This window comes from Pseudophryne corroboree, chromosome 2 (assembly GCF_028390025.1).
Source record: "Pseudophryne corroboree isolate aPseCor3 chromosome 2, aPseCor3.hap2, whole genome shotgun sequence".
Taxonomy (NCBI): Eukaryota; Metazoa; Chordata; class Amphibia; order Anura; family Myobatrachidae; genus Pseudophryne; species Pseudophryne corroboree.
Genome location: NC_086445.1, coordinates 83,651,167 through 83,663,812, shown reverse-complemented (window position 1 = coordinate 83,663,812; position 12,646 = coordinate 83,651,167). Strand labels below are relative to the sequence as shown.

Here is a 12,646-nt window from a genome sequence, read left to right as displayed (position 1 = left end):
TTTATACAGTGCCCTGCGGCCGTAGCATTAAATATCCAACTAGTCACCCCTGGCCGGGGTACCCTGGGGGAGTGGGGACCCCTTCAATCAAGGGGTCCCCCCCCCCCCCCCCCCAGCCACCCAAGGGCTAGGGGTGAAGCCCGAGGCTGTCCTCCCCCATCCATTGGCTGCGGATGGGAGGCTGATAGCCTCGAGTAAAATGACAGAATATTGTTTTTTCCAATAGTACTACAAGTCCCAGCAAGCCTCCCCCGCAAGCTGGTACTTGGAGAACCACAAGTACCAGCATGCGGGAGAAAACCGGGCCCGCTGGTACCTGTAGTACTACTGGGAAAAAAATACCCAAATAAAAACAGGAGACACACACCGTGACAAGTACAACTTTATTACACACTGCCGACACACACATACTTACCTATGTTGACACGAAGCAGTCGGTCCTCTTCTCCAAGTAGAATCCACGGGTACCTGAAAATAAAAGATAATTATACTCACCTGATCCATGGTCCAGAGATAAATCCACGTACTTGACAAAAAAAGAAAACGAACACCCGACCAGCGAACTGAAAGGGGTCCCATGTTGACACATGGGACCCCTTTCCCCGAATGCAGAGACCCCCCCCCCCCCCCCCCCCGTGACTGCTGTCACTAAAAGGTCTCGTAAGCCAATCAGCGAGCGCAACGTCCTTGCACTCTGCTGATTGGCTCTGTGCGCGTCTGAGCTGTCAGCGCATCGCACAGCTCCCTCCATTATATTCAATGGTGGGAACCTTGCGGTTAGCGGTGGGGTCACCCGCCGGTCAGCGGCTGACCGCGGGTAACCCCACCACTGACGGCAAAGTTCCCACCATTGAAAGTAATGGAGGCAGCTGTGCGATGCGCTGTCTGAGCTTAGACGCGCACAGCCAATCAGGTGAGCGCCACGGAGTAGCGCTTCCTGATTGGCTGAAGGGACCTCAGTGACAGGAGTCGCGTGATGTCCCGGCATTCGGGGAAAGGGGTCTCATATGTCAACATGGGACCCCTTTCAGTCCGTTGGTCGGGTGTTCGTGTTTTTTTTTTGCCAAGTACGAGGATTATCTCTGGACGTGGATTTATCTCTGGACACTGGCAGGTGAGTATAATTTTTTTCACAGGTACCCTCGGATCGTCGGAGACTGTGGCAGTCGGCGTGTCAACATAGGTAAGTATGTATGTGTGTCGGCAGTGTGTAATAAAGTTGTACTTGTCACGGTGTGTGTCTCCTGTTTTTATTTGGGTATTTTTTTTTCAGTAGTACTACAGGTACCAGCGGGCCCGGTTTTCTCCCGCATGCTGGTACTTGTGGTTCTCCAAGTACCAGCTTGCGGGGAGGCTTGCTGGGACTTGTAGTACTATTGGAAAAAACAATATTCTGTCATTTTACTCAAGGCTATCAGCCTCCCATCCGCAGCCAATGGATGGGGGGGACAGCCTCGGGCTTCACCTTGGGTGGCTGGGGGGGTGGGACCCCTTGATTGAAGGGGTCCCCACTCCTCAAGGGTACCCCGGCCAGGGGTGACTAGTTGGATATTTAATGCCACGGCCGCAGGGCACTGTATAAAAGTGACCCCCGGCTGTGGCATTATCTGTCCAGCTAGTGGAGCCCGATGCTGGTGTAAAAAAATACGGGGGACCCCTACGCTTTTTGTCCCCCGTATTTTTAGAACCAGGACCAGCTCGAAGAGCCCGAGGCTGGTTATGCTTTGGAGGGGGGACCCCACACCATTTTTTTCCGTGTTTTTCCCGTTTAAACGTTTATAAAGCCACTCTCGCATGTGTCTCCTGTGTTTTCCAAGCTGTTTCCTGGTTGTGGCTGCTGACATCACACATGGAGACAGCCTATGACCTGCTGGGGCTTGCAAATACCGTTTCAGACCCTTTCACACTGCACAGTGAAATGGGACTGAAACGGGTAGGACCCTTCTTTTTTACCGTTTCAAAATACCGGTATTTTGAAAACGGTAAATTTGAAGGGGACCCTTTCACATCACAGCTTGACCCGTTTAGAAAGCCAGTTAAAACTGCAAAATACCGGGTATAAGCTGCGGTGTGAAAGGGGTATGAGTGAGGAATGTTCTAGTGAGGAGGGGGATGAGCAATGCCAATTGCACAGGCGATCATGAGCCATGGAGCAGAGTTTTTGACGTGTTATTACTTTCTTAACATAGTTTGTGTATAGTAATTAAAATGGCAGACACATTGTAATGTCCCTTGTCTGCTGTACAGGCTAAGGGTGGAGGGTTTGAGAGCGAGGATGCGTACCAGAATGCAGAGCTGATCTTCCTGGACATCCACAACATCCATGTTATGAGGGAATCTCTGAGGAAGCTGAAGGAGATCTCCTATCCCATCATTCAGGAATCTCACTGGCTGTCTAACCTGGAGTCCACCCACTGGCTAGAGCATATTAAGGTTTGTTCAACTAACTAAAGGAGGGAGAGTCTACACTGACCAGCGTTTCATCACATGGGCTTGCCTGGCAAATCCCATCTGTTGTTGTTAAGGGGATTTGAAGAGGGGTCTGCTTCTGCACCTAATGGGTTATATTGCCGTGTACAAGACATTATGGCATAAAGGCCAACAGTCCTGGCATCACTGGTCCATTTTAACAATTTGTGATACTCGTTACAGGGTATGTCAACCTAGAAGAACCACACCATTGCAGAGCTATTAACCAAGGAACCTTATAGCAGTAAAAGCGATTAAAGAAAATGTTGGTATTAATATTAAGTTCTGTTGGCTCATTATTAAGGTCTGTACGACTGGGGTCAGAGCTTCTCTTTATTACTCTTCATCTCCTGCTTGTTCGCACAGAACCACTATAGAAGTGGGCAGGGCTAAACAGAACTGTGCAACCGGATGATGCGTGAATTCTCACAGCAGCACAGATATTTCAGGAATGTAATGTTCTAATCTTCTGGGAGGCAATGATGTGTCGCTTCATGTGTCTTAATGTGAGGAGGGGCAAGAGATCAGCCACAGTAAGGGGCACTCGTTAGATATTCCTTTGTCACATCTTGGCAAGTCTGGGGGTAGATTCAATTACACAATTTCCCCATGTGCTATACCAGCAGCTAACTTGTTTTAACCCATAGATTCCGGGTTAAGTGCCCAGAATCTGAGTTTACCAACGCAATAAGATTCAGAGGGAGCATTTAATGCAGAATTTCCCTCAGCCTCAAGAGCGGCGGAGAAAAGTCTGTTATAAAGTGTGGATGATTAAATCTGCCCCCTGATGTCAGACTGCTGTATACCCTTCACAGAACTTTATCTCATGTCTCCAGAATTCTGGTGAACTTGCACACTTTCGATGTTACCAATAGTTCTTTTACATAATATAACTTTTAATCTAGGATTACTTGCCCTTTAAAGAGCCAACTGCGACAGGAGCAGCAACTGCTTATATATATCTATATCTATATCTGTCTCTGTCTCTGTCTCTGTCTCTGTCTGTCTGTCTCTGTCTGTCTCTGTCTGTCTCTGTCTGTCTCTGTCTGTCTCTGTCTGTCTCTGTCTGTCTCTGTCTGTCTCTGTCTGTCTCTGTCTGTCTCTGTCTGTCTCTGTCTGTCTCTGTCTGTCTCTGTCTGTCTCTGTCTGTCTCTGTCTGTCTCTGTCTGTCTCTGTCTGTCTCTGTCTGTCTCTGTCTGTCTCTGTCTGTCTCTGTCTGTCTCTGTCTGTCTCTGTCTGTCTCTGTCTGTCTCTGTCTGTCTCTGTCTGTCTCTGTCTGTCTCTGTCTGTCTCTGTCTGTCTCTGTCTGTCTCTGTCTCTCTCTCTGTCTCTCTCTCTGTCTCTCTCTCTGTCTCTCTCTCTGTCTCTCTCTCTGTCTCTCTGTCTCTCTGTCTCTCTGTCTCTCTGTCTCTCTCTGTCTCTCTCTGTCTCTCTCTGTCTCTCTCTCTCTGTCTCTCTCTCTCTGTCTCTCTCTCTCTGTCTCTCTCTCTCTGTCTCTCTCTCTCTGTCTCTCTCTGTCTCTCTCTGTCTCTCTACAAAATCTTGTGTATGATTTGTCTTCCAGTTCATTCTTGCTGGTGCTTTGAGAATCGTAGACAAAGTGGAATCGGGAAAGACTTCTGTAGTTGTCCATTGCAGCGATGGCTGGGACCGCACTGCGCAGCTTACGTCCCTTGCCATGCTCATGCTTGATGGCTACTATCGGACCATCCAAGGGTTTGAGGTGCTGGTGGAGAAGGAGTGGCTGAGCTTCGGGCACAAGTTCTACACTGTGAGTTTCATTCCTTTCTGCAGTAAATAGCATTCAGGTGTAATAGTGCTGACCTAAGCTGTCACTCAGTCTATTGCCTTTATACATAATGTCTACGGTCTACTGAAACAACATATGTGAAACAGACGTATAAGGCGATAGATTTTTATGCACAACTTTACCCAGTATTAAGTAGACCCTATCCCCTCTAGCCTCACCCCCATGCAATATCTCACCCTTGTCGTCCTCCTCCAAACCGGCTCTCTTCTCCCATTTTAAAAGCCTGCACAGGTTTCACTTGGCCTACAGGGCTGACTCAGAACTTCACGTATGTCCATCTTGCAGATGGATTTTGCGATTTTCACACTGCACTTGCGTCCGAGCTAAGCACATGCAATTATGAGAAGCTACTGGCTGTACAGAGTCCTACTAGTCTGTTGCATCTCCATTTGCAGCTGAGCGGGTGTAACTGGACGGCAGTGGGGCTTCCACATGTAGGGGGAAGTGTTCTGCGAAGGGGTGAGTGCTAAGAGGTCTGTCTGATTTCAGCTAGATTTTATGCACAAAGAGTGCAGCTGCATCTACAAGTGGATGGACTTGGTCGGTGTGACACCATAGATGGGGCAGTTGTGAATGCAGGTGAAGATTTGCATGTATTTCCGTGCGTGCAAGGTGGCCGCGCTTACACGCAACTCTGGCCGGCCCCTCTGCTTGGAACAGGACTTGACCCAAACACATTTTGCACTATTTGCCTTGAGGCTTAGGAGTTGCGTACACCTTCTTTTGGAAGACTGAAAATGTCCTTCAGCTGATACATAGTTATGGATTTGCAACAATGTTAATGTTGTTGATTATAGCATCATTGTATATGTTTATTTTATATTTGACATTAACTTTAGAGTAACCCAGAAAGTAAGAAATGGAATATCAAGACTGCATGATTCCACATGTTCAAGGATTGTTCATGTTGTTTAGAACCGGTCTTTAGTCTTATTTTTGCTATTACACTATTGATGTTGGTCACATGATAACAATATAAAACGGTCTTTGTTTGATCCAAGAGGATTGGCCACGGTGACAAGAACCATGCGGACGCTGACAGATCCCCAGTGTTCCTGCAGTTTATTGACTGTGTTTGGCAGATGACGAGACAGGTGTGTAGTAAATCTCCTTGCCTATACATGTTTTTACAGCGACTCTCTCTTGTTGTCAGACATGTTTATGCCATCTCACTGCATGATGAAATCACATTATATTACAAACATCTCCTCTTATAATAGCGTCTGCATGATAGTTACATCACTACATAGTTTGTGAGGTTGAAAAAAGACAATCCGTTCGTCGAGTTCAACCTCTGTATGTTCTCCTATACTGTATTATTTCCATGAGTAATTTTATCTGTTGGTAAAGTCGGCTGTTGTGTTGTATTTCCTCATTTTATTCTAACTATGGTCCGTGATCTATCCACCATAATATCCCTGGTTAGCTGATGTGTTTGATCTTCATTTCTTTCTTTCTTGTCCACAGTTCCCTCATGCATTTGAATTTAATGAGCATTTTCTCCTGACTATTCTGGATCACCTGTACAGCTGTTTGTTTGGGACGTTCCTTTGTAACAGCGAGCAGCAGAGAGTACAGGAGGTAGGATCAGGGGTCTTAGACCCACTTCTGTATGTATGTCTTCTGTAAATGCAGTTTCCCATAGTCCTAAAATGTTGCATCAATACAGTGCCATTGTTGTACTGTATTTTGGGGCTTGACACTTCATTTAACCACTTGCCCGGCATGGTCTCATGCGACCACACTCAAGTGCTTTATCTGACCTGGTTGCACAGGATACGACCAGTCAGATAGACAGCGTGTGCATCTGCAGCGAAGAGAAACTTCCCTCTGTCTCCCTGCATCCACCCCCAGTGTTTGCTGTGCTGCCAATCACTGCTGATCGGTCAGCACGGCAGGACCCCCCACCGCTGAGAAATAGCTTCTGCTGGGGTAGTGTAAATTAACCCCCCTCCTCCAAACCCCCTGTTTACCAGGTGGCTGGCCGGCCTATTAAAATCAAAGTTGCGATGGTCGCAATGTTATTGATGATCCGATGGTGCCGTACGATTTTGTTTTTAACAAATATAAAAGAAGAAAAAAAAACTTAAAAAAAATAAATCATTTAGGATAAGATTTAATTACATGTTCTTCACCTAATTCATCTTAAAAACAAAACAAAACAAAAAACAACAATTTCTGAGGGTGTCAGTCAAGTGGTTAAGAGGCTTACTAAATACCCTCCCTTCCTGATATTAGTACTGCTCGGCTGTCTCCATGGCAGGGGAGGTCCGATATAGTGGATGTTAAGACTTGGCTCTCCCCTTCTATAATGAGTGTCAAAAGCTAATCAACAGCGGTCTTGGTTATGTCTGAGCATCAGATCCCTGCTGTGTAGAGCAAGTGGTGAGTGTCCTAGGGAATGGAAGTCTGCTAATTTATTGGGAATGGAGGGGATTTAAATACATTTGACGACAGTATGCAGGAGAACAGTATGAAATCGTCCTTATTCCTCATGTCTTTTTTTTTTAGTCTCTGCCACAAGAGTCTGTCTCTGTGTGGTCCTATGTCAACAGCCAGCTTGAAGATTTCACCAATCCTTTGTTTGTGGACTACTCCGAACATGTCCTGTATCCCGTGACCAGCACGAGGCACCTGCAGTTGTGGACAGAATACTATATAAGGTGGAACCCAAGGACTAAATCACAGGTGCATATAGTTACCTACGTACAGAAGGAATGCTGACCACAGATGTAATGGACCCATGGTCTTCTAGAAATTGTATCTAACCAACAAAGCCAGTCGGGAATGATTATTGCCAAAACACTAGAAGAAAATAAAATGGTCTATAATGGGGCCAGTATCATTTTATGTATTTTCTAAAGAAATGACAAATCTAATGAAATGGACTTAAACAGAAGAGTAACAATAGAGTACAGGTTGAGTATCCCTTATCCAAAATGCTTGGGACCAGAGGTATTTTGGATATGGGATTTTTCCGTATTTTGGAATAATTGCATACCATAATGAGATATCATGGCGATGGGACCTAAATCTAAGCACAGAATGCATTTATATTACATATACACCTTATACACACAGCTTGAAGGTCATTTTAGCCAATATTTTTTATAACTTTGTGCATTAAACAAAGTGTGTGTACATTCACACAATTCATTTATGTTTCATATAGACCTTATACACACAGCCTGAAGGTCATTTAATACAATATTTTTAATAACTTTGTGTATTAAAAAAGTTTGTGTACATTGAGCCATCAAAAAACAAAGGTTTCACTATCTCACTCCCATTTAAAAAAGTCCGTATTTCGGAATATTCCGTATTTCGGAATATTTGGATATAGGATACTCAACCTGTATAGTGCTTACCCCAACGTGTAATTACAGCCGACTAGTGTTCAACTGCTATGGAGCCGGTACACCAAACCTTTGACTCCGACTAATTTGTTTTCACTATGGTGGTCATTCCGAGTTGTTCGCTCGTTGACGATATTAGCTATGCTGCGATATGTTGCTAAATGCGCATGTGCATGGTACGCAGGGCGCATGCGCTTAGTTATTTAACTAAAAACTTAGCAGTTTTGCTGTTGTCTGTGCAGCGCTTTTCAGTCGCACTGCTGATCGGTGAGTGATTGACAGGAGAGGGGCGTTTCTGGGTGGTAACTGAGCGATTCCGGGAGTGTGCTAAAAAACGCAGGCGTGTCAGGGAAAAACGCAGGAGTGTCTGGAGAAACGGGGGAGTGGCTGGCCGAACGCAGGGTGTGTTAGTGACGTCAAACCAGGAACTAAACGGACTGAGCTGATTGCAATCTTTGAGTAGGTCTGGAGCTACTCAAACTGCAAGAAAATATTTAGTAGCAGTTCTGCTAATCTTTCGTTCGCTATAATGCTAAAATAAAATACTCCCAGAGGGCGGCGTCCTAACGTGTGCAATGCTGCTAAAAGCAGCTAGCGAGCGAACAACTCGGAATGAGGGCCTATGTCCGACTCCTGTATACATGACAGATGAGTCCCATACTTAAGATATACGTAAGAGTTCCTGCCAGCCTTAACTCCTGCTGTTTGAAGCTGGAGCTGACTCTGAAGCTGGAGTTGCAAGCCGGCACATTTCTACCGACTCCACCCAAAATTGTTTCCCACTTCACAGCCTCATGTTCCACTCGACCAGCCCTATTGTGCACCTCAATCTCTAACACTAGACTGATGTATACACTTTTCTTCTCATAGGACGCTACCAACAGCCGCTGTAAGGACTTACTTGCCAAGCGCGCAGAGCTACAGAAAAAACTGGACGAACTTCAGCAAGAGCTGAGCAGTCGCTCCCTGTCCTCTGAGAGAGGAGGGTCTGTGCCGTCCGTCACTCAGACAGTTGTGTAATTTATAATGACAGGCGTATGGTATTTAATTTTATTTAAAAAAAAAAAAAAAAGATCTACAGTCTTAAACAAGGTGGTGAATTTAACTTGTGGTGTGATAAACAAACCATGAAAGATTAGATTGCTATAGCTATTATAAAATTAATTTATACATACATACATATATACATACATACATACACACATACAAATAAATATAAAAAACAATGCAATATAAACATTGCTAATATTCTGAGAAACACTACTGATTACAGGTGCATACTCACTGGCGGAGCCTCCTGTACTGTATGTTCAGACCTCAGAGTATTGATCTGTTGAGGTCTGAACATATGACTGTACATTACACTGACTTAAATTATAATATAGATCATGGTTGCAGCTTGATTCATTATTGTGATCTGTTCCAAACTAGAATGCAGAGCAGTGCTGGATTGTGTCGTCCTAGTGATCATTATATGGTATCACGGCTCCATAACAGCCAGTGGGAGCTTCCTATTCACATTGTATGATTGCTGCTGCGTATTTCTTTGATTTATTCACTTAGACAATGATGGGGTTTAAAAATTAACTTCAAGTCAAGTTATAAAAATCGACATATTAAAACAGGGGTGGCCAGACTTTGAGTCTCTGATCTACTTTTAAAGCTGAAAAGCTTTTGTGATCTAACTAGGCGGGATAATGCCACTTGTGCCCCCACAGTGCCAGATACACATGCCCCCACAGTGCCACATATGCCCCCACAGTGCCATTAATCTACTTTAACTTACTTTAGCTGACTGTCTGCCCGCCAGCTGGCTGGATCCCCACTGTCATGTGCCTGCTCCCGCTTCCCGCCGCTACTGCTGTCGCCGGCGCTGCTCCTTGCATCGTGTTCTCAATCGGACATTGCACGGGTGCGCGGCTGACGTCATCCGTGCAATGCATCATTGAGAACGCTCCGGGCAGGAGGCGGCAAGTCACACTTGGATCGCGATCTACCGGTAGATCACGATTGACGTTTTGACCGCCTCTGACTTAAAATATCCGTTATCAGACAGTTATTTTCTGTGTCACTTCGTAAGATGAGCCCAATGGCCCCCTGGTCTTCCTTCTATAAGAAATGCAAAATGAAATATAAGTGAGTGGATTTCTTTAGTAGGGAACGGCTTCACTTTAGGACCTTGTAATATTAATAACTATAAGACCAGGGTCTGCGGTTGTAGAACATATCCTGATTGCGCAGTGGCCCTCATTCCGAGTTGATCGCTCATTTTTTCGGTCGCACAACATATTCGCAAAGTTGCGTTAGTGTATTAAATTTGCGAACATCCGCCCCCAACGTATTTTTGCACATTCGTACGCAGTATTACACAAAGTGGGCGTACGCCAAATGACATCGCAGTAATGCGAAACCATCGCAGCATTGCGAAGCCTTCGCAAAAACACATATTTCATTGTAAAAATACTAAGTTTTAGTAGATTTACTAATTTTTCCTTAAAATTGCACACTTTTAAGGTAAAACGCCCAATTTTTTTTTTTTTTGCGATTAAGTGAAATTACCCCTTTCATTTTAAAATACACAAGCCCTTGTCAATTACGAATCCAATTAGTGTAATGATTGATAATGTTCCTAAACAATTAAGTCAGGCCAAAAAACCAGATTAACACTTTGTTGCCATAATTGTCCATCAACATGTAAAAGTGATTTTTTTAAAAACTAGTATATTTTAAAAATTTGTATTTTCTTTTTTAAAAGATGTTGTTTGTGAATGAAGGTGTTTACATGTTTATTAACACAATAATCTCCTAACTCATTTTTTAATTGTAAACTTACGTTACATGTGAGTAATGTTTAATGTAAACTATTTCTGCCTGCCATTCTGCTGATCCTTTTTTGCATTAATAAGCACAACACCCGGTTAACTTGAATCATATTTTTTTTATATTTTTAAAAACATTAAGATTTTTTTGAAAACAAACAAAATCATTAAAATGTTTCCAATTCCTCCAGACAAATTAAAACCCCATGCAGGTGTTGTCGCATTCTGGCAATAATGCCTCCAAAACTTGTAGGATCTCCAACTGCAACATCTGAAATTAAGAAGCAACAGAAACATTAATAACTGAATTACATTACTTATTATCCAAGAAAGGCACAAAGCACACTTAAATGCAGGCATGTCAAAACTGCTGGCCTCCAGCTGTTGTGAAACTACATCTACCAGCATGCCTTTTCCCAGTTTTGTGGTCAGAGAATGCAAAATCTGTCAGGGCATGCTGGGATGTGTATTTTTTCTACAGCATGAGGGCCGCAGTTTGGACAGGCCTGCTTTAATGCCTAAGTGACTACATCATGGCTGCTTTAAGGCTAAATCAGTAGCATAATACACAATCCTGCTCAGCAATGTTTTTTTTTTTTTAACTAGAAAGTGAACCACACCATGTTGTCCATTTTCTACTACGGGAGTTCAATTTAAGATGGGAAGTAGACCATAGCAAACAAACAAATTAAACATGTTATCTTGTAAAAGTGGGCATAACAATTTAATTTATAATATTATTGCTTGCTATGGTCAACATCCCATGTTAAAGCTAACTACCATCTTAGTAAATGTAACACCATGTTGCCATTCATTCACATCTGGACTGAAGAGAATTAAATTTAAGGAGGTTTGGTCCTGCATGATCACACTGCATATCAACATCTTCAGAAGGACTACATATCCTAGCATGCCCACAATCCATGTAAATCCAGTTTCCAAAATAAGGAAAAACAGGTTTAATTTTTACAAATTAGCATTTTGTGAGTGTAACTTTAACACCACAAATCATTGTGTTGTTCTGCTTGCTAACAAAGTGAAGCATGTGTTTTGAAAGTGAAAACATTATGAATAGAGAGGCACAAGTGTTAAAGACTAACAACATACTAAACTGCACTCGGCTATAAATGTTTTTGTGAAAAATAAACACATATTAAACTATGTAGTCCTGGCAACCCTGTCAAACTAATTAGTGTCGACCTAGAGTGGACACACAACACATTGCACACATAAACACTACATATAATGATACTCTAAAAAATATCAATGCAACATGCACACCATCAATAATTAATGAAAATGTGTACCTTGCTAGCTGATTTAAAACAGTACAACAGTGCATGTTTGTACATTGTAAGTGTAAGTAGGTCATATTTTGAACTGAAATGTAAAAACACTTACTTTCCTCAGCAACATTAGGGTCACCACTGACCCCATCAGGGGCTTCTTCTGCCCATTCTGTGGGTGGTGAAGGCAGCTGGATGGGGGAAGGAGGAGGGATTGGTGAAGGAGGAGGGATGGGGGAAGGAGGCTGGATGGGTGAAGGAGGAGGGTTTTGGGAAGGAGGAGAGATGGGGTAAGGAGGAGGGTTTGGGAAACTAATTTCTGAGGGTGGGTCTGATTGAGAGGGCGAGGGGGGCGGAGAGAATGTTAGGCCAATAGAGGGTGAGGGGGGCTGAGAAGGGGAGTTGGAAGGAGAAGGGGAATGGGAAGGAGGAGAAGGGGTCACAGAAAGAGAATGAGAGGTGGGCCTGGGAAGCTGAGTGGGCCTGGGAAGTGGAGGGGGAGTGAGAAGGGGAAGGGGGCTGAGAAGCTGCCTGATGTGGGCTCACTGGCTGTCTTTGCCGTTGTGGTCGTCCTATAATGATATTTGTTGGTAAATTTTATTTGCATGTTAAATTACATACTAAACATTTGTAAATTGCACTGTTCTGTTCCATGTAAAAAACACATTTTTTTTTTTTTTTTTTTTTAAACAACACATTTTAAAATCCTCTTCATGTTGGCCCCAGCAACCAAAATGTTTCCAAAAATTTATTTGGACGCTCATTCCTTAATCTATTCCATTGAGTCATATTGATTGGTCTAGGCAACATCACCAGATCACTATTCAAGCCACCTTATTATATAGACACCACTGATCAAGTTTTTGGGTACAGTTTCCTGCCTGGGTATTCATTCTGTACAACATG

At 43.6% G+C, this 12,646-nt stretch overlaps 1 protein-coding gene across 3 annotated transcripts in view; it reads left to right on the top strand.

Moving 5' to 3' along the window:
- Positions 1 to 11,974, top strand: part of MTMR2 (myotubularin related protein 2) — a 58,271-nt gene extending 46,297 nt beyond the window's left edge. The window contains exons 9-14 of one of the 3 annotated variants that reach the window (XM_063951487.1): positions 2,248 to 2,433; positions 4,034 to 4,240; positions 5,281 to 5,373; positions 5,747 to 5,860; positions 6,791 to 6,967; positions 8,506 to 11,974. In XM_063951487.1, the coding sequence (XP_063807557.1) occupies positions 2,248 to 2,433; positions 4,034 to 4,240; positions 5,281 to 5,373; positions 5,747 to 5,860; positions 6,791 to 6,967; positions 8,506 to 8,655 (927 nt within the window). In that variant the 3' untranslated portion in view covers positions 8,656 to 11,974. Of the gene's footprint in view, positions 1 to 2,247; positions 2,434 to 4,033; positions 4,241 to 5,280; positions 5,374 to 5,746; positions 5,861 to 6,790; positions 7,219 to 8,505 lie in introns of those variants that run through there. The other 2 variants (XM_063951484.1, XM_063951485.1) reach the window with 2 other exon arrangements.
- The last annotated feature ends 672 nt before the right edge of the window (positions 11,975 to 12,646 follow it).